Below are 21,253 nucleotides of genomic sequence, written 5' to 3' on the forward strand. Positions count from 1 at the left end.
GGGCACTGGCCTGTTCAGCGTCTGGGGAACCCTGCTGGGGATGACTTTGCCTTATGGTGCTAGGACGCATGCAGAGGTAGAGTGTAACCCACCAGCCTTGCATGGCTTATCAGCTGGTTCTGTTAACTAGGCTCTTTAATTAACTAGAGCCTCCCACTCACCAGCTGCTATTGCTGTTGCTTTTGGATTGAAACAAACAAAACCCCAGGCCTTTTGGTGGCCCCTGTGTCTGGCTTGGCAATGGAAAGGACTCCCATTCATGCATTCAGCCATATTGAACGCTTTGTGCAGGCCCTCAGCTCTGCCTGGGGACAGTTCCGGGACGGAGATAGGAACAGAGTAACCATGGGAGCACAGAGCAGGATTGGAGAAGGCTCCCCGGGAAAGTAACTTTCGAACTGGTTCTGAAGTTTGAGTTGAAGGTTACCAGCTAGGCGAGGGAGACGAGGGTTTCGTATAGGAGGTGAAGGTACACAGATGTGAGAGAGTGTGGTGTTTGGGGGAAGAAGAGTTTGGGGCTGTAGTGAAGGGTGGCTTTAACCTAGAGAGAGGCTGAATTGTAGAGGGCCTTGGATACAGAGTTTGGGAGTGTGGACTTGACCTGCAGGCAGTGGGGCCGCTGTCGAGGGGGAGTTGAGCAGAGGATTGTTAGATTTGCAGTTTAGAGAGACTTGTCTGATGGAGGTCTGGAGAATGGGTTGCCTGCAGAGAGCCCGGAGACAAGAAGATGAGAAAAGGTACGTGACGTGTGTCAGGCTCCGGGAGGTGGGGGATAGAGGGGAAAAAGAACCTGCTCCTCTGTAACGGAGCCGCTCAGGTGTGGCTTCTGGGCTGTCTGGGTGCATAGTAAGCTCCCCTCCAGGACTCGTGAGTACTCAGCATTTACTCGAACCTCACTGCATCCCACAGGTAGAGCTGAAAAACACCGGGAAGAAAATGTGTTCCAAACACTGGTCTTTTTCTCAGTCCACATTCAGCTCAATCCTCAACACCCTCTGTTAATGAAAACTGCTGTTACAGAGTGATAGAAATGAAGCAGATACGATTTCTTAGGCGTATTCTTCTCCAGTGCACTTTACAGTTAATACAAGGACTGCCTGTCTTTCCCTTGGTGCTCACAGCCCTGTGATTGGGCATACAAAAGGTTTTTCCCATTTTATAGATTAATCAGAGCCTCAGAATTTTTGTTTTTCTTTAATAAATTTATTTATTTATTTTTCGCTGTGTTGGGTCTTTGTTGCTGTGCACAAGCTTTCTCTAGTTGCGGTGAGCCAGGGCTACTCTGCGTTGAGGTGAACGGGCTTCTCATCGCGGCGGCTTCTCTTGTGGAGCACGGGCTCTAGGCGCGCAGGTTTCAGTAGTTGCAGCACGTGGGCTCTGTTGTGGCTCGTGGGCTCTCAAGCGCAGGCTTAGTAGTTGTGGCGCATGGGCTTAGTTGCTCTGCGACATGTGGGATCTTCCCTGACCAGGGCTCGAACCCAGGTCCCCGGCACTGGTAGGCGGATTCTTGAAATTTTTTTTTTTTTTTTTGTGGTACGTGGGCCTCCACTCTTGTGGCCTCTCCTGTTGCGGAGCACAGGCTCCAGACGCGCAGGCTCAGCGGCCATGGCTCATGGGCCCAGCCGCTCCGCGGCATGTGAGATCTTCCTGGACCGGGGCACGAGCCCGTGTTCCCTGCATCGTTAGGCGGACTCTCAACCACTGCGCCACCAGGGAAGCCCCGGAGCCTCAGAATTTAAATGGCTTGATCATGGTCACATAGAAAGTGATAAATATGTGACACGGATCCAAGTCTGTGGACTCTTAATTTCAGGACTTCACCTAAGGTACCGTGCTGAGGCTATGCCAAACAATATTTATGTTAAGAATACTGTGCTTTTAGCAAAAAGGAAGATTGATACAATTTCAGCTTTTCAGCGGACTACAATAATCCGTTTTCAAGACCACCCAACTTGAAGTATTTTGGTTATTTGAAGCTTTCAGACTTGTAATTTCTTTCTTTCTGTGTTTCAAAAAAGCATTTTCAGAGGTTTATGTAAAGTTATAAAATTAAATGAGATTAAAGGCATTAGGGTCACGGAACAGTAAGGGTGACCAGTGAAATGGAGGCAGGTGAGTGAGGAGAAGTGCCGCTTGTGAGAGCCGCCACAGTGCTGAAGAGGGACTTAAAATCCAGCTGGGGCTCCTGGCAGCGAAAGTAAAAAGGGAAATTCAGTTACAAGGTCTCTGGTGTCTATAAGAACACGTTAAGGTAAAGGAACAGCTTTTGCTGGCACTGAGGCCTGAGGGAACTATTTCCTCTGGTGGGTTTTTGTAAAGAGTTCTCTGAGCAGTATACAGACTCTTCGACAATACCCCATTCAGTAGAAGCAGTTTTGCACAGGGCCAGATCAATGTCACCCAAGTCTGTTAAGCTTGTAAGTATTAAGGTTTTCAGTCCCTAGGAATCTCTAGCTGTTTCCCATTATTTTCGTTTCTTGGACAAGAATTTCAAAATAAGTGGGAAATACTGCAGCCCTGTTGAGAGATGATCCCCAACTCAAAGCCTTTGCAGTGGTCCCCTGTCAAGCAGTATGGGCTTTTGTAGCATTGCCTGAATTCTTTCTGATGGCAAGCCAGCCTCTCTTGGATGTGATCAAACCATCCTTTGCTGATGCCAAAAACATGTATTGCCATCTCATTGTGCCTGCTCTTGAGCATTTTGGAGGGAGACAATGCCTGTCTGAAAATGCAGCTTGGATCCGAGGCATCTGGATTCACTGTGTCTGATGGTGCGTGAACACTGAGACGTTTGGCTGTGAGAGTCAGCTCATTGTTTGTTTGTTTTAATTGCCTGTGATTGCAGTGACCTAGTAGTGCCAGGCAGCTCAGCACGTGTGGTAATTTGCAGTTTGCTCATTTGTTTATTCAGGGGACATTTATTGAGCACTTGCCGTGGTGCAGGCACTGTCGGTAGGCTCAAGTGAATCCAAGCTTTGGCCTCTACCTCCGAGTCTTTTACGAAAAGGAAGGTCAAAAAGTGAGGGTCTCACGGGTAGATTCCCTTCATTGTGTTATACCTCCTTGCCACCAGAGGGACCCACATCCCTTCAAAGAAATTCAGGAGGCCTTTGCAACAAACAAACAAAACCCCCCGGTATTCCCAAGTCGGTGTCCTAACTGTGATGTTTAAAGTGTCCCAGCTTCTGTGGTCTAACAGGAATGCTGCTTGGATTCTCACATCCTTGCCCTCACATCCCTTGTTTGGCTCCAGAGACTCAAGGCACGTGTGTGTGTGTGTGTGTGTGTGTGTGTGTGTGTGTGTGTGTGTGTGTTCAGGCGTTCTGTGTGCTGCTCGGGGTGGGTGCAGGGACGAGAGGAACAAGTCATAGTCTTTTTCTTCTCCTTTATAAGCACCGTTTATTAGACATTGGTTTAGCCTGTTCCCCAGACTGTCTCATAACGCTCTCATCTGTTACGAGACCTGTCACCCACTACTCTGACAAGTGTGTGCTTCAGTACCTGGGCCCTTCGCTCTGTGGGGATGCATTTGCTGGCTACAGCCCAAAGATCTAATTAAAGTTGTACCCATCACCCAGCTGGCTAATCCTGTGTGCTTTGACAGGAGCGGGTTTAATTTCAGGGTGGCTCAGCCTGAACCCCTCCGGTTCTCACGTGTGTTTATTGACGGATAGCTCCAGATGAGGTTGCGAGAGCATTCAGGACATCTTTTGGTGAACCGTCATCAAAACCTGGCATTTGGAGACAGTGTCTGTAGGCTGTAGGCTAGTTGGTTTAGGGCTAAGACCACAGACCTGAGGTAGTGTGATTTTTACCAAGGGTCAGAGCTCCCCCCGCCCTTTTTCTTAAGGTCAGGTGTAAAGATTTTGAGTCGGTATCCTTGTAGAATGGGCAGTTTATATGACCTGTGTGGGAGAAGTTTTGTCTTTGCAAATTCCAGTTTCTCATAAGAGAGGCACAATGCAGAGACTTGGGAGTCAGACCAGATTTGAATCCTGGTTCCATCGCTTGCTAGCTGTGGGGCTGGGAACCAGCTACTTTGCCTCTGCAGACTGTGGTGTCCATTTCTTGTCAGAAAAACAGATATCAGTTGTGAGGATTCTATGAGATAAGGTATAGCACTTAGCGTTATATCTGGTGCATCATAAATGATCAGTAAATATTAGCTGTTTTGTTGATGGTGATGACGTCACTGCCTTGGGTGCTAGAAACTTAGCGATTTAGTGGGTATATTTGGGACAGGGGAAAACAGTGCCGGACTTAGGTTGGAATCTCAGCGTCAGCAGGTGCTTAACTCTGCGCTTCCAAGCCAGTTACTTAATTTTTCTAAACTAATGTTTACTCCCCTAAAATGGGGTTAATGATATCTAATTTAGGATTAAACAAATGGATAATAAAATTTAATGCAGGAGTAAATGGCTACTGTGGTTCCTGGCTCACAGAGGGCGATGCTTATTACATTAGATTCCTTCTTTTCCTTCCTCTTTTCCTGCTTTTAATGGTGTGGCAGGTGCTGTCTCAAGACTTGGGGTGACACAGCCCAGCCCACTAGACTCTCTGACAGGCGCTGCTGACTCATAACTGTGTTCTGCCTTTTCACCAGTCCAGGCAACAAAGCTGTAAATTTCTTCGTTGATCAGCACTCACCTCTCCTCTGAAGAAAGTGCTCGTCTGTTCCTTTTCAACTGATTCATCCCTCTAGGAAGGGCGTCAGAACCCTTTTTGAGTGACAGGCCCTGGGTGTGAGTGGCTCCTGCGTGGGCCTGCTGGGGAAGCTGGTTTAGAAGGCTGTTCCCATCACTTTTCACAGGGAATTGCTATCGTGTCTCTGGGGTGCAAACAGAGAGGCTTTCCCTTATCTCTGGTTCTTCCTTCATCATTTCTGTGCTAGACTCTGTCCTGGGCACTGAGAGTACAGGACTGAATCAAGTCAGACACAGTCTCTGAAGGAATCTAGTAGAGAAATATAAAAGAAATGCAGACAAGAGCTGACTAAAGTATAGCATGATGAGGGCTGATACAGGGATGGCCCAAGTGCTTTGGGAGCACAGAGAATGCAGCTGTGCTGAGAGAGGTGCCGGGGAGGGGGAGGGAGGCTTCACAGAAGGGGTGGGTTTGAGCTGAGACCTGAAGGCTAAGTAGCAGTTTGCCTGGGGGTGAGGGGGACAGGAGGTGGAAATGCATTCCTGGTAGAGGGAAGGCCTGTGCAAAGGCTGGGGCATGAATGAGCCTGGCACAGGGGGAGCGGGGAGGGGGCTGGAGGAGAGGGCAGGTGGGGTTTTAGAGACGTGTGGTGCCTCGCCTGGCGCCTGACAGCTGGGCCTCGGCCCCCGCACAGCTTGCGCTTCAGCACCTTTGTCCGTTCGTTCTTCCCCAGCTTCCTGGTGGAGCCTACACGGAGCTCCCTGCTCAGAACTGCACTGCTCGCAGCCAGTACCACGCATGTTTGTTGGTCTCTTTGGCAAGGACTGTCTCATTTCAGTGGTTTCTGTTTATTTATTTTTTGAGCATATGAATTCTTTGTTCAAATGAACTCTTCTGGAGAGAAAACATAGACAAGTGGAGCTGCTCAGGGTGGGGTGGGGTGAGGTAGCAGGCCTGGGAGCCCCTTCTCCCCACCTCGTCCCGCTCCTGCCTCAGCCCCCAGCAGCCACGCAGCTCCATAGAGCATGGCTGGAACGCCAGTATCTCCTACTAATTCTGGAGATTCTTACATCACTGAGTTCCTGTACCTCATTAAGATTTTGGAGAAGTTTCCTTTGTATATTTAAAGGTAACCACTGAGCACTTTGACAAGCTTTCTCACAGTGAAACCTGATAAGATGGAAATTTGATGGATGAGAACCTTCTCTTTCTCCATCTGGCTAGAGATAAAACAAACCAGCTGCCTGGAGAAGGAAGTGTGAGGGCCTGGCTTTTCATTTCTAACGTGATTCTAAGATTACAGGGATATTTTATTTTTCATACAGCCCACTTAAAAAGAAAAAAAAAACGGCCCTGAGAGAGCTCTGATATGCAAAGGCAACGCTCAGCTCAGTGTTGGCCCAGAGTGTGCCTGGGAATCTTCAAGGAATATGGCCCATTTGGGTGGAAACTGAGGCAGCTCAGTTCATGGCATCATGCAGACTCGCTGGGGCCATTCTCACTTTAAAGCAGGATGGTGGTCTGGTGTAGGATAGGGGTCTTCAAACTTTTTCCCCTTGTCTTTTTGTTCAGAAGCAAGTAAACAAATGTACGTAAGGGAGCTCTGCAGATTCCTGCATTAAAACCAAATATAAATTTCCATGCTTTTCCCCAGCCAACCGACTCAGTTTCTGGAGGAAGGCCCGGGAACATGTAGTTAGATGATGCTGAGAGCCGGCCAGGCTTGGGCATTGCTAATCCGAGGGCTTCGCAAGTTCGGTTTGAAAAACCACTAGTTTAGTAAAAAGAACACAGATAGACCTGGTTTTAAATCCTGATTCCACCACTTTTTACTTTGGTTAAGTTGCTTGAGCTCTCTCTGAACTGCAGTTTCCTGATTGGTACAATGGGTGTAATCAGAACCTCTACTCCGTAGGGCTGCTGTGAGAGGTGGACGAGGTGTGATGGAGGTGAAGTGCCCAGCACTCTCCGAAGTGCTGTAGAGGTTTATAGAATAAAGTGGTGGGTAACATTTTGGGAGGATGATTGCTGAGGGCCAGAGTAATCAGGGAGGGCTTTGTTCGAAGGGGTGGCCCTTGGATTGGCCCTTGTAGGATAAGCGTGCTGTCTCCAGGCAGAACTGGGGAGATTTTACTATTTTGTTTCCAGATGGAGGGGACGGGCTGGAGGCAGGTGGGGGCCTGGAGTGCTGGTGGAGCAGTTGGGTGAGATAAGGCTAGATGGAAGGTAAGCTGGAGCTGCTGGAGGGAGCCCACCGGAGGGAGCCCAGAGTGACTGCTTGTTAGGAGGCTTCGTCCTGCAGTTAACTCAGAGTCCCTGAAGGGTTCTGGGCAGAGAGGTAATGATCAAAGGAATGCATGTGGTTTGGTGGGTGAACGCAGTCAGGAGAGCACTTAGACAGCGGTTGCCGTTGACCAGATGGGAGCCACGTGCTGAAGAAGGCAGTGCGGTGGGCTGGAGGGAGGGAGGGGGTGCTTCTCTCTCTGCCCCCAGTGCTTCAGCTTCGCCCATCCTGCCTTCTGATGCCTCCTCCAGGGAGGAGGAGGGGCTGATCTGGTTAATCAGAGTCCAGGATATTCACTGGGCCGTCCTCGCTCCTGGGTTACTGTACCTTAAGAACACAGCTTCTGGATTCTTCCGCTTTCCTGCTGCAGACCTAGCCAGGCTTGGCCCTTGCTGGGCTGGCTGACGTCCTCATTTCCTCAGTCGTCTTCTTTTTCCACTTCTGCCTCTACTTGAGTAAGAGGACTCCGATGGCTCCCTTAAGCTGCATATCCCCTCCCTGTTCCCCCCCCCCCTGCCTGCCCCCCCCCCCGAAAAAAAAATAAACAGCCCTCAATTTTATTAGAAAGCTCTACTGTGGTTATGAGATTGTCCAGACTTGTACTTTGCTTCTCAGTCTGCGATTGTTTCCTATGTTCAGTGCCTCTGAGAACTCTGGGGGTGTGGGGAGGGCAGTAGGAGTGGATGGCAGGGCAGGACTTGGGCACTCGTGGCCATGTAGGAGCAGCGGAACCTCACTCTTCATCTCTCACGGGCTCTGTGTGGAGGATGTGCTGGACCTTCAGGCCTGGGTCTCCTGTTGGATGAGGAGGTGTGTGTGAGAGGCAGGGGGAAGAGCTGAACCTTGGATGGCGACGCTGTGCCCAGACGAGGAAGCGTGGGAAGAGAGGTCGTTCTGGAGCGGGGGTTGGGGGCTGTAGGGAGAGGCGGAGGTGACACAGTATTGTCTCCTGGGCACCTGCTTCTGTGCCGGGCACCCATCTCTCAATTAACCCTCCAAGGATGCTAGGAATCTATATTAGTATCTCCATTTACTGGAAAGGAAACAAAGATTTAAGTTATCTATCTCTGGCCGCACAGCTAGTTAGCAGTAGAGCCAGGATTCAAGACTAGGTCTGCCTGTCTTCACAGCCCAGAAATATTGAAGGAGGTTTGGGGAAACCACCCAAGTTTATCAATTTTCATTTCTGATTGTTTTGCTCAGGCGAGACATGCCGTTTCCATACCTCCCCTAAACATTTATTATAACTCTGCTGGTGCCGAGCCCGTGAGCCCATCAGCTGTCTCTGTGTTGCCATGGCAGCCACTCCTCCTCAAGGCCACCTTGGCACACATTTCCCCCCTCCCTGCACTGGTCCTTTGACTTCAAGCCTTCTCCGACTGCTCTTCATGTGAGGTCCAAGATCCTTGGTCCTGCCTCGTTCATTAGCTGGTTTATTCCATCCATCCCGAGGCCTTGAGAAACTATAAAATTAGCTCCAGGGAGTGGACTGTTGACCAGTGGAAGCCCGTGTCGCAGGGTGGTTTTATACTTTCTTTGGTTTTACCAGTAGTGCAGCTGAGTGGGAAGAGTACAGAATGTGAGGTCAAAGTGACTTGGGTTTGAATTTCAGCACCAGAACTTTCTTGTTATAAAGCTTTGTGAAAATCTTTCAGTCTCTACAAGCCCTAGGTTCTTCTCTGTAAACACAGGACTAATAATACTTACTGTGTAGGCAGTTTTAAGGGTTAGAGATGTTTTATGTGAAAATGCCTTGGCCTTGGTAAATAGTAGTTCTGTTACTAAGCTTATAAGAAGAGAAACAGTTTGTACCCTTTGGTGTCCTGACTTTCCTTGAACTCCTGATTTACGCTGAGAGCGCTCTACCCCCCAAAATGTACACATGAACAAATTTCCATGGACTCCCAGGGACCGACCTGTTCAGTGGCCCTCAGGTTAAGAACCCCCCAATCTGGAGGAATGACAAAACTATACGTCCTTGGTGGGATCCTGGAACAGGTATGTTGTTTTCACGTTGTCAGCTCTATTAGGTTGAGGGATATATGGGGGAGAAAAGCAACAACATAGTGGCTTTTATCACGTAAAACATGTAAGAAGTTGTTAACCTAGGTTGCTGAATTAAAAAAAAAAAAAAAAGAACTGGAGAATGGAATAAATGATTGCCAAACACACGCACATAGACAAAAACTTGACCAGACATCAAAATACGGGTCTGATAGGTGTTTTATAAAGGAGGGAACTGAATCTGGGAAATGATGTTAAGTGGACCTGTAATTACTGTGCACATGAGCAGTGTATACTTTTTACTTAGCATAATACACACATATTTTAAAATTAAAAAGTAGACAGGATCTTTCTAGAATGGCAGGTGAATTTATTGTGAATTTAAAGATGTACCTAAGTGGCTTAACAAAAGATGTCATTGTCCCTTTCTCAGCAGTTTTCAGGGGGAGGTTTGTTTAAAAGCAAGTGTCAGATGACCACTGAGTGGATTGGGATCATTGCATTAGTGGCTGATAACGAAGAAATCCAAACCCTTGTCATTGTGTGGAAGCGAACTGAGAGGCTTGGAATCAGACAGGTGCTGTCCCTTAGCGACTGTGGTTTTGGGAGAATTACTTTACCTATCTGGACCTGTTTCCTCGTTCATAAAATGGGAGCAGTCCCATCTACTTCCTTCATTTATTCAGTCGTCCAACAGATATTTACTGAGTGCTGTTTTGGTTATCTGTTGCTACATAACAAATTACCCCTGAACTTGGTGTCTCAAAACATTACCATTTTATTATATCTCATGATTTTGTGGCTTAAGGGTTTGGGCAGGGCTCAGCTGGGTGATTTGCTGCTCTCCATGGCCCAGGTCACTCATGGCATTCAGCTGGTGGATGGGCTGGTCTGGAGGATCCATAACTCTTCACTCACATGTCTGCTACCTTTTGGGGGATGGCTGGAAAGCTGACACAGCTGGGATTGTCAACTGGAGACCTGTGTGTGGCCTCTCCAGCATGGCAGCATTAGGGTAGTCGTGCTTTTTGGATGGTGACTCATAGTTCCAAGAGACACGAGTTGGAGGCTGCCAGTTTCTTAAAGCCTGGACCCAGAAACTGGCTTAGTGTCACTTCTGCCATATTCTGTTGGTCATGGTAGTCACCGCACTGCCCAGACTTAATAGGAGGGGACACAGATGCCACACCTTTCAATGGGAAGGTCAAAGAATTTATGGCTATCTTAAATCTGCCATGAGTGCCTACTATGTGCCAGGTACCATTCTAGGTGCTGGAGATAAAACAGTAAACAAAATACACAAAAATCCCTGCTTTCATGGTAGGGGAGACCACAACCAAAACATACACATAATTAAACACCGTATGAGCAGATGCTATGAGGAAGAATAATGAAGGGAAGGGATACGGGGAGTGAGGTTGCGGTGGGACTTGTGGTGGTGATTTTAGGTGGGCCGGGCTTGGGAAGACTGGACTGAGAAGGTGACATTTGAGCTCAGACTTGATGGAAGTGAGGGAGCAGCCTTGGGGAATTTTCCAGGCAGGGAGAGGAGCGAGTAGAAGAGCCTTGAGCTGGGAGTGTACGTGGTATGTAAGAGAGACGGCAAGAAAGCCGGGTTTGCCAGAGCGGAACAAGTGAGGGGAGAGCAGCAGAAGAGGTCAGCGAGGTAGTGGGGGTCCAGGTGGAGTAAAGCCTTGCAGGCCACGTGGGTTGTGAAGGTTACGTGGGTTAATGCGATTTGACATACCGCAGCTTTCCTACCGGTGGAACCCAGGCGTGGGCGGTCCCAGGCGTGGGCGGTCCCGGGGCGGCCCCAGGCTACTGCCCACCAGCCACGGCTGCTCCTCTGCGCTTGGGCCCCGTCCTCGTTTGGACTAGGACAGCTCGCTAAGCGGTCAGGAAGGCAAGACGATCACGAAACGTTCATCATCTGCCTGTTCTCTGGTAGCATTAGTAAGACAGATGGACTTTGTCCTGGTGGCCTTTCTGATGTCGGGGGACTGTGAGAGTGTGCGAGTGTGTGTGTGTGCTTGTGTACGCTCACCGTGGGCGGCGATTCTTGAGAGATCGGCTTTTCCTTAGAACCGTCCTCGAAACTACTTTCATGAATGGCTAAAGACAGTTTGCACAAGGGGAAATCTAGATAATCGGATATATCAAAGCTGATGGTGGGGGCCATTAGAGACATGTGCATTCAAACCCTTTGAAGGACCATCTGATACCAATTAAATTAGCAAAGATTTAAGAAAATAGTGCTGGTGAGATTGCGGTGAAACAGGAAACGTAGGCTTTGTTGGTGGCATTTCAGCCACTGTCTTTCGGGAAGAAAGTGAATTCTTTTGTAGAGAGGCTCCTCGAACCATGCTTACTATTATTACTCTTACTATTATTACTCTTTGCAGATTTAGCCTAAGAAAACAAACCAGAAGTTAGAAAAAACCTGTTTTATGCACAGAGCTGTTCTTTGCTCTATTCCCCGTAAGAGCAGACAGAGACGGTGGGGAAATAGGAGAGGTAGGATACTCTCATTAAAATGGATAGATAGGAAGATTGTGCATCACCCGGTGGCCTCATCTAGCCTTTCTCCTGGACTCAGAGGAGGAGAGCCAAGTCGTCAGCTCAGGCGCAGCAGCTCCGGGGACCTCCGTCTTTTGTACTTTTTTTTTTAATAATTATTTTCTGGACGTTATACTCTTAAACTTTTCCTTTTAACTTCTAAGATTTTTTCTTTCTGTGTCATCATTGTTTAATTGGCGTGTGCTCTTTGTAGCTCATGGTGTAATGGAATAAAGTAACATTTTTGGGAAAAAATCCAAACCAAAGTTAAAATTGTATAAAAATTATGGCTGCAGATGGACAAGGGCTGACAGGAACGTCTGCAGTGGGAAAATGTCTTAATTTGTTGGCCCAACTGTATTGTGGGAGAATGTTTTTATTCTTTAGCTTTAGAATTCTGTGACTGTTGCCTTATAATAAGATCTTCTTTCCTCCCTCTAGAATTGAATTTCTGTTTACATTTATAATTCACGATAGGTTCTTGGTCCCGTTGTTTTGGATTAAAGGCTTAGGACAATCTTATCATCATCTGTTTGCCCAAGAAAAAGAGTAACATTTAATCTTTGAAGTGGTTTCTCTCTTTTTAAAAAATGTTACTTTAAAAATGTTTACTTTATCCCCCATTATGAATGTGGTCTATACTTAGTATAAAATGTTTTAAAAATTGAGAAAAAATAATTGAAAAGATCATCCATGGGCTTCCCTGGTGGCGCAGTGGTTGAGAGTCCGCCTGCTGATGCAGGGGACGCGGGTTCGTGCCCCGGTCCGGGAGGATCCCACATGCCGCGGAGCAACTAGTCCCGTGAGCCATGGCCGCTGAGCCTGCGTGTCCGGAGCCTGTGCTCTGCAACGGGAGAGGCCACAACAGTGAGAGGCCCGCGTACAGCAAAAAAAAAAAAGATCATCCATAATCATGTGTTTTGGTAATTTCTTTCAGGTTTTTAATCATTACTTTAAAAAAACTACTTACTAAGGAAAAACACAAGTGCACAGAAAAGGAGAGAGGATAGTACATTGACCCTCTGGTAATTGTCACCCAGCTCAGCACTCATAAACTCATAGCCAACCTTGTTTCATCTGTACCCTCCTCCCAACTCCCTCTCTTTCAACACTCAAGTATTTTAAGCAATTCCCAGGCATATTATTTTGTTGGTTTTTCAGTATGTTAAAAAAATTTTTTTTCCACTTCAGAAAGATTAATAATTTCTTAATATTACCAACTAGCCAATTAATGTTTAGATTTCCCTGTCTTATTTAAAAATTGTTGTAAAACAGTTTGTTCAAATCATGATCTGGACGTTGTACTGATTGATAAGTCTCTTTTTTTAAAAGTTTTACTTTTGAAATAATTTTAGACATAAAGATTCGAAATAATAACAGAGTTCCCATGTATCCTTCGTCCCGCTTCCCTAATGTTCACGTTTCACATAACTATGGAACACTCAACAGAATCAGGAGATTAACACTGATACAATATTGTTATCTGCAGACTGTATTTGAATTTTGCCAGTTCTCCATTAATGCCCCTTTTCTGGTCCAGGATCCACATTGCCTTTAATTGTCATGTGTCCTTAGTTTTGTCTAATCTGGGACAGTTGCTCAAGTCATTGTCTTTTGTGACCTTGACTCCTTTGAAGAGTACTGATCAGTTATCTTGTTACTGTCCCTCAGTTTGGGCTTGTCTGATGTTTCTCTCATGATTAGATTGAGGTTATACATTTTTGGCAAGAATAGCATAGACGAGATATGTCATATCTGGAGGTGCACAATGTCAGTCCGTCTTATTTCTGGTGCAGTTAGTGTTGGTCACTTGGTTAAGGTGGGGGTCTCCTGGGTTTCTCCGCAGTAAAGTTACTATTTTCCATTTGTGATAAGTATTTTGGGGGAAATACTTTGACACTATGTAAATGTCTTGTTTCTCCTCATACTTTTAAGCATCTTATTGATGACCCTTACCTACAACAGTCATTACTGTGGTGTTTGCTTAGTGGTGATTTTCCATCATTCCTTCTACACTTATTAGTTGTAATTCTACTGTAAGGAAGGACTGCCCCTTCTCCTGCAGTTATTTATTGTATAGTTGTTTATATCAGTATGGACTCATGGATATTTGTTCTATTCTGTAGGTTGTTAAGCCGTTACTATCGTGTTTTATTTTCTTGTTCAGATTGGCCCAGATATGGCCATTGGGAACTCCTTCAAATTGATTCCTGTGTCTTTAACATTTCTTGAGCACTTCCGTACTTGTTAGGGTCACAGGATGTCCTGGACTCTTCTTGTATTTTCCCTAACCCAATCCTGGAATCAACCATTTCTCTAAGGATCTCTGGTTTCTTTTATTGGAGAATGATATTTAGGAACCAAGATCTGAATGACAGGTATCCTCATTACTACTGGGGTGTCAGTACTTCTAGGCCTTGGCAGTAGACAGAGCTTGAAAATATGTTTGCATACATGCACATACACATCTGTATTTATTTCTGTGTCCATCTCTGTGTGTGAGCAAGAGTGCGTGTGTTTGTGTGTGCGTATTAAGAAAAGGAAGCTAGAATGAACTCAGAATGAATCAGTATGAATTTGTGAGTTCACACTAGCCTTCCCTAACTTTCTTAATTATTATTTAATCTACAGGTTGTCTCTCCTTTTTTTTCTTTGAAATTTATTTGTTGAATAAGTTGGGTCCTTTGTCCTTTATTGTTTTCCACATTCTGGATTTTGCTGATTGTATTTTTGTAATGTCATTCAACGTGTTTCTCTGCTGACTTTCATTTCTAGTAAATTGGTAGTTAGATAAGGTGCACGATCAAATTCAGGTTTAATTTTTTGGCAAGATCACACCATAGGTGGTCATTTGTACTTCCAGCAGGAGGTACACTGTATCTGCTAGTCCCTGTTTTTGTGATGTTACTAGCCGTGGATGATTGCTTGCAAAATGGTGATAATCTAATTTCATCATTCCTTCTTCTTTTATAGCTGTATACTTGTATGAAGAAAAATTTGTTTTTCATTGTCTATTTAGTTACTCTGGGGTGTAGTTCATACAAGAAAGACAACGGAAGAATTCCCTAAAACCTTCTAAAGGTGACTGTATTAGTTTCCTATTGCTGCTGTAACAAATCACCACACCCTTGGCCGCTTCCCAACACACACCTGCCCTGTGGTTCTGGAAGTCAGAAAGCTGAAATGGGTCTTACCATGGCAGGGCTGTGTTCCTTCTAAAGGCTCCAGGAGAAGATCCATTGCCTTGCTTTTTCCAGCTTCTAGAGGCTGTCTGCACATCTAGACCCGTGACTCCCATCTATCTTCAGAGCCAGCAATGGCTGGTGGAGTCTTTTTCGTGCTTCCCTCTTCCACTTTTAAGGATCTTTGATTATATTGGGCCCACCTGGATAATCTCTCTATTTTAAGGTCAGCTGATTAGCCACCTCCATTCCATCTTCAACTTTTATTACCCTGTAATTCAGCATAGTCGGAGATTCTGGGGGTTAGGATGTGAACATCTTTGGGGGGCCGTAATTCTGCCTATCACAGTGACCAAAAGGTTTTTTATTTTTTAATTATTATGAACTCATAGCTTTTTAACATTTTTGATGTATTTTAATTCATTGTCATTATCCTTGATATTGTAATTGTCCTATCTTTCGACAGTGAAAAAGCTTATTCGAGTTGATTCCTGAGTTCTCTGGACGTGAATGTGTAGTCTTTGACAGCTTCCTTCCTTTCTGACATGATAAGATGTCTGAGCTCATACTATATATTCCTGCCCCAGGCCTGGAATCATCCCTTTCTATAAGGCAAACTCTGGTGTGATTTAGAATCCCCTGGAGGGCTTATTAAAACACAGATTGTTGGGCCCTCCCTCCCTCCCTTCAGAGTTTCTGATTTAATAGGTGTGGGTTAGGGCCCAGTGATTTGCATTTGGGGTTCCCAGGTGGTGCTGCTAACTCCGTTCTAGGGACTACACTTTGAGAACCACTGTTTTAAAGAACCCTGTTGGTTTTTTGTGGTGAGCAATGATATTTAGAGACTACAGCCTGCATGCTAGGGAGGATACTGATTCTAGGCTTTTTCAGTGAAAGGAAAGAAATAAAATGTACGTTCATGTTCGTATTTCCAATTCAAATTTAGAATTACACGTTTTAACTTCTTTTATATTTGTATTTGTTTTCTCTGAGGCTTGGTTCTTATGATAGTGATAATTACTTATTTAATAAATATGTATATATCTATGCACACAGTTTCAGAGTAACAATACGAATATTATTTCCTGCAACATGATTACTGAAAACAGTTTACGATTTTTGCAGCAGTCCCTTTGACATTGGAAGAAATATCCCACTAGGGGTGTACAAATTAGTCTGCTTTTACGTTACTGAGATCATTCCTCTCTGGTTGGTTAACCAGTCACCTTGATACACAGTTAAATTCTTTTTCTGTTTCTTTTGCTTTTAGTTTTAGGAGATTATTATTTTATTTTTAAAATAATTATCTAAACATTTAAACCACTTCACTGGCACATCTGTAAAATGAGTCTACTCTCTCCTGTACCTCGTTCTCTCCTTTTCCGTACAGGCAGCCATTATTTATGGTTAAATAAATGGCAGTATGCTAGACATACTTTTTTTTTCTCTTGGGGTCCACACCACTTTCCACCCCACATGCCCACCTGCGCAATATGTTTAGAAGATTACTTGAGGGCGGGATATTTGTAGAGTCCTCATTCCTTTTCCTTTATAGCTTCAGAGTGCTCCGCTGTGAGAATGCACCAGAGTTTGTTCCTCCGTGGGTGGACATCCAGGTTGTTTCCAGCCTTTTGCTGTTACGAATAGTGCTTCAATATTATAAATAGTACAGATTTTGAGGTAGTTAAAAATCACACTGTATACTGTTTGTTTTCTGTTTTTTTCCTTAACAATATAACATCAGCATTTTCCATGTTATTATAAATGTCATTTTTTAAGACAGTTTTTTTTCTGATTATGAAAGTAATACAGACTTAGAGATTTTAGAAACTCAGAAAAATGAAAATCAATGCAAAGTCACCCATAATCGCTCTACTTGGGGATACTGTCATTATTTTGGTGTGTTTCCCCATAGCCTTGACAATATTTTGTGTAAACGCTTAGAAAACAATCCCATCATATTACATAGTATCCTGCTTTGTTTTTACTCGTAATTGTGATTTTTTTTATACCATATGCTTTTTATAATTAATTCTCTGTTGCTAGATTTAGACATTTAGTTTCTTTCTGGTTTTTCAGTATTGTTAATAATTTTGTGATAAATGTCTGTGCATTGAAGCTTTCCCCAAATTTATTATTCTTAAAAGTTGGTTTTTATAAGACTTTAAATGAGAAGGAAGCTCACGTGTGTTAAATATATCTATTTCGCTTGCCCTCTTACAGCAGTAAGGTAAACAGGTGAAGGATTACCTTGAAACCTTTGTCAAGTAAATTCCATTTTTTCTTTTTTCTTCTGGTAGGACCTTAGAAATGAAGTTGAGAAATTACGCAGTGAAGTGAATGAAAGAGAGGAAGCAGTGGAGAATCGTTACAAGAGTCTTTTGAGTGAAAGTAATAAAAAATTGCACAGTCAAGAGCAAGTGATCAGAAGTCTAACAGAAAGTGCCAGTCAGAAGGACTTGTTGCTTCAGGTACCACAACAGTTTTTCTTTTGCATTTAAATCTTTTGACTTCGGCATAGGTTTTTTTTGTTTTGCTTTGTTTTTTAAACTTTTTGACAGGAATGCTTATAAAAAGGTAAGGCTGGGCAAAAAAAGACTGTGGTCTTCACTGTTATTTATTGGAGCGCTGTAGAGCTTTCTTTATGCCATTTGGACCTCAGCCACCAGGGAGGTAAGTTTGTAGAAATGAAAGCTTCGAGAAGAGAAGGGAGTTGTCCTGGGTCACGTGACTAGTAAACGGCAGGGCCTGATTCAGGCCCTGGCCTGCTTTGCCTCTAGCGCCAGCCTTCTGCTGCGGTCCTGGCTTTCCTTTGTGCCATGCTGTCTCACTCCTCTGTATTTTTCTTCTATCTGTTCCTTTTTTGTCATGGACGACCCTTATCATTTGATGGTATATTGGATTTTTGATTCAGCTCAGAATTACGGGTAACCATGGTGGAGTGAACATGCGTGTTTAACACTGCTTCCTCCTGAAGCCTCATTAACGTGACAGTGAAGGGGTGAAAAGGTACAAACGCACAGGACCAGGAGAATGGGAATGGTGGAAGGGCAGGTTGCTGTTTGAATGATAAGTGGTAACTACACAGGATTCAGCTTTCTCCCGTCTGCCTCATGTCTTGGGGATGAAAAGCCAACAAGAAGAAGCTGATGAATCCTACAGAACCCAGGAAGGCTCAGCGGGCAGTGGGGGTACCTGGTACCTTTGTCAGCAACAGAGGTTGCTGGAATGCTGGGCAGTTAGGTGGCCTTATTGTCACCAGCACTATATGGGAGGTTTACTCTGGGGGGACCTTAAACCAGAGAAGCTCTGGCCTGGGGCTCACCAGGTGCAGCTGAAAACAGGAGTGGATCCCTCAGTGAGAAGGAGTGGAAGTGTGCGTACCAGCACGGAGAGTCCTCTGTGGACCCAGAAGACTGAAAGATGCTGACTGACAGTAGGGGGTCCTTCAACCAAACAGCCGAGTCCCCGCCTGATCACCTCACAGTGAGGCTGCCGTTGAGGTACCTTTTCCACACTCACAGAGCTTCTGGACACTTCTACCCTTAAAGATACGTGGGTGGCCCGAGTTCCTCAAACAGGAGAAAAGCGTCTAAGAGGAAAGACAAAGACAGAACAAAGCTACGTAGAGGAAACAGAAACAGTGGAGGCGGAGAAGAAAACTAGACAGCTTTTCAAAAAACTCAGTACTGTAACATCTTCAGATAAGAAATGAGTTCGGGATCTGATAAAAAAGATATTTGGGAAAAAGAGGGATGACCTTATTGGAAATTGGAAGTATGATTACAGATATAAAGAGCCTAATAAAAGAGTTAGAAAAGTTGCACGAGTCAAGTACATCTTCCAGAAAATACAGTTAAACATAGAAACAAACAAAAAGGTGAGCAAATGAGAGAAGAAAGATAAGAAAATCAGAGGCTCGAGTCAAGGGCTCCAATATATGACGAACAAAAGTTCCAGAAAGATAGAAGAGGCAAAGCAGAGGGAAGGAAAAGTTCAAAGTAATAGGAGAAAACTTTTCAGAATGCAAGGGCAGATATCTCTACCTTGAAAGGGCCTGCTCTGTTTCTGGCACGGTGAATGAAGAAAGACATCTATCGCAATTTCACAATCCTGTGTCATTGTGAAATTTCAGAACACAGGGGCAGAGAGAGGATCTGAAAGGCTTCCAGAGAGAGGAAAATAATAGGTCCCATACAAAGGATCCAGACCCGAAATGACATCAGAATTCTCAGCAGCAACATTGAAAGCCAGGGGAGGGAGGGAGACGCAAGAGGGAAGAGATATGGGAACATATGCATATGTATAACTGATTCACTTTGTTATAAAGCAGAAACTAACACAGCATTGTAAAGCAATTATACCCCAATAAAGATGTTAAAAAAAAAACATTGGAAGCCAGGAGACAGGAGAGCAGTGCTTTCAGGGTTTTGAGGAAAAGTGGTTTCCAATCCAGCATTCTGTAGTCAGCCAAGCTGGCAGCAAGAATGAGGGCAGAATAAAGGCAATTTCAGGTATTTGACGCCTAAACTCATCTGCCTCCACGTGCTCCTTGCAGGAAACTGCTGGAGGACGAGTCCGTACAAATGAGGAAGTAACACAGAATGGGATCCAGAAAGTAGGGAATTCACCTGGCATGTGGGGAAGGCAGATCCCAGCCACTTACGCAGAAGCCCAGATTTGAGCCGTTGAGGGAGGGCTTAGTTGGGATTTTTTCAAGAAACTGAAATAGAGCCCATCATTTACCTGATGTGTCTTGACTCCATGTAGAAGAATTTACAAGTTTGGAGATAAATTAACACTAAGTACATAATTCAGTTTTATGAACTGAGTAAACACAACAAAGCAGTTGTTGCTAATTCCAAGAAAAGCAAGGAATTAAACATGAACGGAAATGTCGCCATGGAACACCATTTGGCTGGGCTGTGGACAGTATGTGCGTGGCCATAATCACGTAAATGCAGAATGTTGATTTAACCAAAATCGTGATGTAACTATTAGGAAAAGCGTTGGGGGGTGGATGATGTGAGAGCTGCATCCTTAAACTTCTATGACAGGAGCCAGTTAATAAAATCTAACCTTAGGAAATCAAGCCATGTGAGCATAGGAGCGCAGTGTAGAAACATGGAAGTAAATAACAGAAATCAGTAGAGTCAAAAGCGGTTTTTTTCTGCGAGTGGGACTCAGAGGTGAGAAGTGGCGAGCTAGGGGTGGCTGTTCCCTTCTAAGCCTTGTGGGCCCGTTTGTTAATGTGTATGTATAGTTGGACTTTTAAGAAATAAAAATGAAAATTGTAACTCAAGCACAACTGTATGATGGTAATTCTGAATTTCTGTTTTGGTTATTTGATTCCCTGTTACAGTTCAATGGGTTTTTACAAAAAATTGCTTCTACTTTCTTGTTTGTGTTCAGCTATTTTAGAAATGTTTGACATGATGAATTAATTCTGATGGGTGATTGGGAATGAGATGAGGTTCTCACCCTTAATTTCCCACAGAGAGTGGACGGACACTTAGTGCAGGAGTTACCAGGTTTTAAATTGTTAGGAATAGATTTCTGTGCTTGAATTTGGCCGAAAGACCAGAGAAGTGGTTTCCAGGCCTGCAGTATCGTTGGATGTGACCTCGTCTGAAGGAGCTGGTGAACTGGGCTGTATGGTGTCTCATCGTGAAGGAGGAGCTTTCACCTGTGACCAGACCCCCAAAGTAGTTGCAGTCTTGCCTTTTTCTTCCTGGAAGTCAAATCTCCTCGTAGATATGGACGGTTCAAGTTTTGTCAAATTTGTAATGTTTCAGGAGCGCCTAGACTTTGTTGGGTTTCGATACACAGTCCCTCTAATCACTGCACTAACCCTGTAGCGTGGGAAACAGAAATCACACCCTGGCCAAGGAGGACCCAGGATTGGAGCCTGGGTCGTGGGACCAGAGCCTGGGCTTCGTCTTCTGTACCCGCTGGGAGGTGTCCCAGTGGTGGCGAGAGGGGAGGTTTGTAATGACTGCCACTGTCCTTGCCTGTGCCTTGCTGGCGTGCTGCGCTCCTGGTTGTAATAATGCACAAAGGGATTGCATTACCATTTGTAATTGCCTAATATGTGGGGATGGTGGCAATTGTTTAGATTGTGAAAAACAGTAAATCTTCCCTTAAAGAGTTTGGGACCATCGCTTAGTATTTTTTTCTTGATGACAACTTCCTTATGATTTGTTTTCTTCCTTAGAAATTCAGTGAAAAAGACTTGGAAGCAATACAGCAGAACCGTTATTTAATGACTGCGGGGGATCTCGATTTCAGGAGTGAAGACTTAATAACAGAAAAGTGCTCTTCTCAGTCACCAGGCAGCAAAAGCATCTTCTCCGAGGTAAGCCCGCCTGAAATTGGACATTCACATGCAAATTCATATCCTTTCCTGACACATATTTGATGACTCCTCTGACCTGAAGATCCTCCAAGGCCCTTGTGCTGGTAAATGAGCTTACAGCAGGTAGGAGGAGGGGTTCTCAGTCTTCCCTCCTTACAGATTAGTATCCTTCAGCTGAGTGTTAGTATTTGCACTGCTCAGGAAACCGAGAAACTAGAGCTTGTTCAA

General features: G+C 44.8%; 1 protein-coding gene across 8 annotated transcripts in view; it reads left to right on the forward strand.

Annotated features, from left to right (window-relative positions):
- Positions 1 to 21,253, forward strand: part of CDK5RAP2 (CDK5 regulatory subunit associated protein 2) — a 181,970-nt gene that overhangs the window by 65,213 nt on the left and 95,504 nt on the right. For 7 of the 8 annotated variants that reach the window (XM_027105057.1, XM_027105051.1, XM_027105053.1 and 4 more), the window contains 3 exons: positions 16,971 to 17,141; positions 19,229 to 19,288; positions 20,885 to 21,025. In XM_027105057.1, the coding sequence (XP_026960858.1) occupies positions 16,971 to 17,141; positions 19,229 to 19,288; positions 20,885 to 21,025 (372 nt within the window). The remainder of the gene's footprint in view (positions 1 to 16,970; positions 17,142 to 19,228; positions 19,289 to 20,884; positions 21,026 to 21,253) is intronic. The other variant, XM_027105052.1, reaches the window with a different exon arrangement.

The sequence above is a fragment of the Aethalodelphis obliquidens genome, unplaced genomic scaffold (assembly GCF_003676395.1).
Source record: "Aethalodelphis obliquidens isolate GAN/ISIS:26980383/991018 unplaced genomic scaffold, ASM367639v1 scaffold7, whole genome shotgun sequence".
Classification (NCBI taxonomy): domain Eukaryota; kingdom Metazoa; phylum Chordata; class Mammalia; order Artiodactyla; family Delphinidae; genus Aethalodelphis; species Aethalodelphis obliquidens.